At 34.0% G+C, this 4,393-nt stretch overlaps 1 protein-coding gene across 1 annotated transcript; it reads left to right on the top strand.

Moving 5' to 3' along the window:
* Nucleotides 1-2,804: 2,804 nt before the first annotated feature.
* Nucleotides 2,805-4,082, top strand: LOC127138150 (uncharacterized). The gene is made up of 2 exons (XM_051064547.1): nucleotides 2,805-3,180; nucleotides 3,994-4,082. The coding sequence occupies exons 1-2, from the start codon at nucleotides 2,805-2,807 to the stop codon at nucleotides 4,080-4,082; spliced, it is 465 nt and encodes a 154-aa protein (XP_050920504.1).
* Nucleotides 4,083-4,393: the final 311 nt, after the last annotated feature.

The following is a 4,393-nucleotide window of genomic DNA, read 5'->3' as shown; positions in this document are numbered from 1 at the left end:
TCTACTCATCATAAGATATATTTCGTTCTGCATAATACTTAAAATGTCAACCAGAATAATTTTTTGGATCCACAGACAAAACGGTTGAATCAATGTTCAAATGTACGTAGAATTAGCGGATGAAACTTTTCAAAAATCTAGCTTGGAGACGTCAATATTATTAATCTACAGTTCGCGTAGTTTACTTATCGTGCTCGTTTTATTTTTTTGACTATTCGCATCTTGATCAACCTGAGCCTTTTAATCGGTCATTTTTTTTATTTCAAAATTTGATCAAAACCTGTCTGTTTTCTAGAAGTTTATTTCGCATTGATAATTTTTTATGCATTAAGTTTATTTTTTCGGACACTTTCGCTCCCGATTTTTATTCTTTTTTATCCTTTTATTTTTATTTTTTTAGCCTAAATAGTCTTTTGAATTAATTAGAATTTATTGTATATTTAATTTATATATTTTGTGTTGTTTCATTTTATTTCATTTTAACTACTAAGTTTTTAAAAAATCAAAGAAAATGAATGAAGAAAAACAAATTAACAAGATACTTCATCCTCACTTTTCACGCAAGAGCTGGAAAAAGAAGTTTGGAAATGGATTTTTGCTCCCTCCACACCTTTGGAGGCACATATATCTCTCATAGGAATTGAAAAATGAAATGTGATACTCCCTCCCACAATTCGTTGTCTTCTTCTTTTCCATACTCAGTGAACCAAAACTCTCATCTCTTCTTATTTCTTAAACCGACAAAACACACAACATAACACTTTCATCGAGAAAATAGAACAACAAAAAAACCATAAAACTTCTTACTCATTTCTCCTCCTCATAACTCACAAAAAACACAACACAAACCAATACAACTTTTCTCTTCTTCCTCTCAACACAACAACAACATCATCACCAACATCTTCAAACCTCACTTTATCTCATCACCATAACACAACCCCTGGGTATGCATTTGATTGGGATCAGATTCGTGTAAAGAATCATTGTTGAGTCGGTACCGCATGCATATGAGTCTGTTGATGTTGTTGAGAGTCACATTTGCATATTGATTGTGTATTATTGTGAAGTGGGTGAAACTTGAATACATGTGTTGTGGTGCATAGTGTATTATGTTTTAATTGTATTATATTTAATATACTCTAACTGTTTATGCATCGTTTATTATTTAAATGTATTTCTCACCCCTCCTATTTGAATGTTGTCTTTACATGGGCATCGTGTAGATACTCGAGAGAATACCTCACTGAAGTAAGTGGAAGTTGGCTTTTGGAGTATTTCCTTAGTTTATCATTTTGATTAGTGGTGTCTTGATCTAACTATGTAACATCAGGTTGAGAATGTTTGTTTTACTTATTACGATGCTTATGTTGAAGTAAATATTGTTTTTGATTTCGTAGAGATTCCAACTGATTCGTTGGAGTTGATTGATGTGATCCATTTTATTAATGTTATGAAGGTTGAAGTTTGAGACTAAATATAATGAGATAATATACCTTTAATAATTGTTTAATGATGATTTTGATATGATGATACCCTAAGTGAAGGTGAACATGCGATGACAAGTTTTATATGAAATAATGTAATCGGTGTTACGGAGTAGGATATATTTGATGTGAGTGACACCCTATGTGGTTGTACTTTTTATTAAATCATGCGATAATTTGAAGGACTGTGATTTTGGTTTAAATTACCATTCTGGTAAAGCCAATGTCGTAGTCGAGGCGTTGAGCAAGAAGATGTTGCATATGTCAACACTAGTGGCTAAAGAGTTAAAGTTGATCAATAAATTTAGAGATTTGAGTTTGGTTTGTGAAGTCACGTCACAGAGTGTGAAACTGGGTATGCTGAAGCTCACTAATAGTGTTCTCGAAGAGATTAAAGAAGGTCAAGGGACTGATTTGAGATTGGTTGATCGATTAACTTTAATCAACCAAGACCAAGGTGGTGAATACATAATCGATGAGAATGGTGTGATCAGATTCAGAGATAGGATTTGTGTTCTTGATGTGCCTGAACTTAAGAAGAGTATGCTTGAGGAAGGACACGAAGTGGTCTGAGTATTCATCTTGGTGCTACAAAGACGTATCAATATATGAGAAAGATATTTTAGTGTCCTAGAATGAAGAAGGAGGTTGTTGAATTTGTGTATGCATGTTTGACTTATCAGAAGTCAAAAGTTGAGCATCATAAGTCGTTGGGTTTGATGCAACCATTGTCTATTCCAAATTGGAAATAGGACAACATTTGATGGACTTTGTGTCTGGATTGCCAAGGACAACGAAGAGTTGTGATACTATTTGGGTTATTATGGATAGGTTGACTAAATCGACTCATTTCCTTCTAATGAGACTTAATTATCCATTAGAAAAACTGGAGGAGATGTATATTGAGAGGATTGTTAGTCTGCATGGTATTTCATCCAGTACTGTATCTAACAGAGATCTGGGGCTTACGTCGAGATACTGGGAGATTTTGCATAAGGCTTTAGGTACGAAGTTGCGTTTGAGTTCCACTTATCATCTGCAGACAGATGGTCAGACATATAGAACTATCCAATCTTTAGAAGACTTGTTGAGAGCTTGTGTATTATAACAAGGATATGCTTGGGATAGATTTTTACTTTTGATTGAGTTTACCTACAACAAAAGTTTCCATTCGAGTATTGGAATGACACCGTTTGAGGCGTTGTATGATAGAAGGTGTAGGACACCTTTGTGTTGGTATGAATCGGGAGAGAGTGTTATAATTAAGCATGAGATTATCCTACAGACGACAGAGAAGATTAAAATGATTCAAGATAGATGAGAGCTTCGCAGAGTCGTCAAAAGAGTTACCATGACAAGGGGAGGAAAGCAGTTAAGTTCCAAGAGGACGATCATGTGTTTCTTAGAGTTACTCTGGTAACTAGTGTTGGTCGAGCCTTGAAGTTTGGAAAGCTTACTTCGAGTTTCATCTATCTGTACCAGATTATGCGTATGATAGGAGAATTGGCCTATCAGATTGCTTTGCCACCATCACTTGATAATCTTCATGATGTGTTTCACGTGTCTCAGTTGAGGAGATACATTTCAGATTTGTCTCATGTGATCCAAGTGGATGATGTGCAGATGAGAGATAACCTTATTTTTGAGGTATCACCCATGCAGATAGAGTATTGGGAAGTGAAGAAGTTGTGTGGTAAGTAAATAACCTTAGTGAAGGTAAATTGGGGAGGATCAGCTGGTGGAAACGTGACTTGGGAGCTTGAGAGCCAAATGAAGGATTCGTATCTGAAGTTGTTTACTTAAGGTAATTTTCAAAGGTGAAAATTATTTAAGTGAGGGAGAGTTGTAACACCCCAATTTTAGTAAATTTATTTATTTAAATTTAATTGTACTTTTTGGGTATTTATTTGAGTAATTATTTGATTATTGTGTGTGGGTGGATAGATGAATGTGGGTGAGAGAGAGGGTGAGTGACCTTGTAGTAAGGTATGAAGAGTAATTAGAGAAAGATATAATAACTTAGAATTATTTTATTTATTAAAATAGTATTTTGATTTGATTATTTTAATAAAATAAAAAGATAAAAAGAAAATAGAAGTTGTAGAGATATTGATGGAAATGTGGGGATTAGAGAGAAAAGTAAGGGTAAAATAGAAATAATCTAATGAGGAGACTAGGTTTTTAGTGCAAAAAGAGAATTAGAAGGAGGGAGTTGAACATTACGTAGAATTTTTGTGAGAAAAGAGGAAAATAAGGCTAGGGAAAGAGAAAGAGCAAGAGAAGACATATGGAGAGCATCCATTGATAGAGTTTGGAAGAATTTTGCTGGAAAAGTCTAAGGTAATGGGGATAATAGCTTTTGATAAAAAGAGCTTATGCATGTGGGGTAGGGTATATGAGTCATTAACCTCCCAATATGATTAATTGATTTGTTGAGAATTCTGAATTTGATTATCCTATATGATTTTATGTTGCTATGAATGTTGAATTTCATATGTCAATGTAGGAATGAAATTCATATTTGGCGTATTCATGTATCCACCATTGATGGTGTTTGAAGGTTTTAGGGAGTTGTGGAAATATAGGAATGCATAAGTATGCTTGTTAAACTATTAATTTGATGTTAATTGGTGAAGATGTGAAGAGATTATAGTAGCAAGTTGGTTTATTGTGTTAGAAACTTGAAATAAGCTATTTGCGTGTTTGGGAGCGTTTGAGAGGGGTTGGGATTTAAAAGATTATGATGCACGTATTTAAAACTAGAATTTTTGGAAAAAACTACAGTGACAATCGATTGTATCAGATGACAATCGATTGTATTAGTTGAAAATTTGAAAAGAAATAACAGTGCAATCGATTCCACCAGATGACAATCGATTGTCATGCCTAGAAAAGTGATTTTATGT

This window comes from Lathyrus oleraceus, chromosome 4, assembly GCF_024323335.1.
Source record: "Lathyrus oleraceus cultivar Zhongwan6 chromosome 4, CAAS_Psat_ZW6_1.0, whole genome shotgun sequence".
In the NCBI taxonomy this organism is placed as follows: domain Eukaryota; kingdom Viridiplantae; phylum Streptophyta; class Magnoliopsida; order Fabales; family Fabaceae; genus Lathyrus; species Lathyrus oleraceus.
The sequence above is the reverse complement of the archived record's forward strand: the minus strand, read 5'-3'. Positions and strand labels throughout refer to the sequence as shown.

Excerpts from the sequence above, each read along its gene's own strand:
- LOC127138150 (XM_051064547.1), top strand. The coding sequence starts at position 2,805 with ATGAGAGCTTCGCAGAGTCGTCAAAAGAGTTACCATGACAAGGGGAGG. Across the intron at positions 3,181-3,993 it reads GGAAGTGAAGAAGTTGTGTG|GAATGAAATTCATATTTGGC; the intron begins GTAAGTAAATAA and ends ATGTCAATGTAG.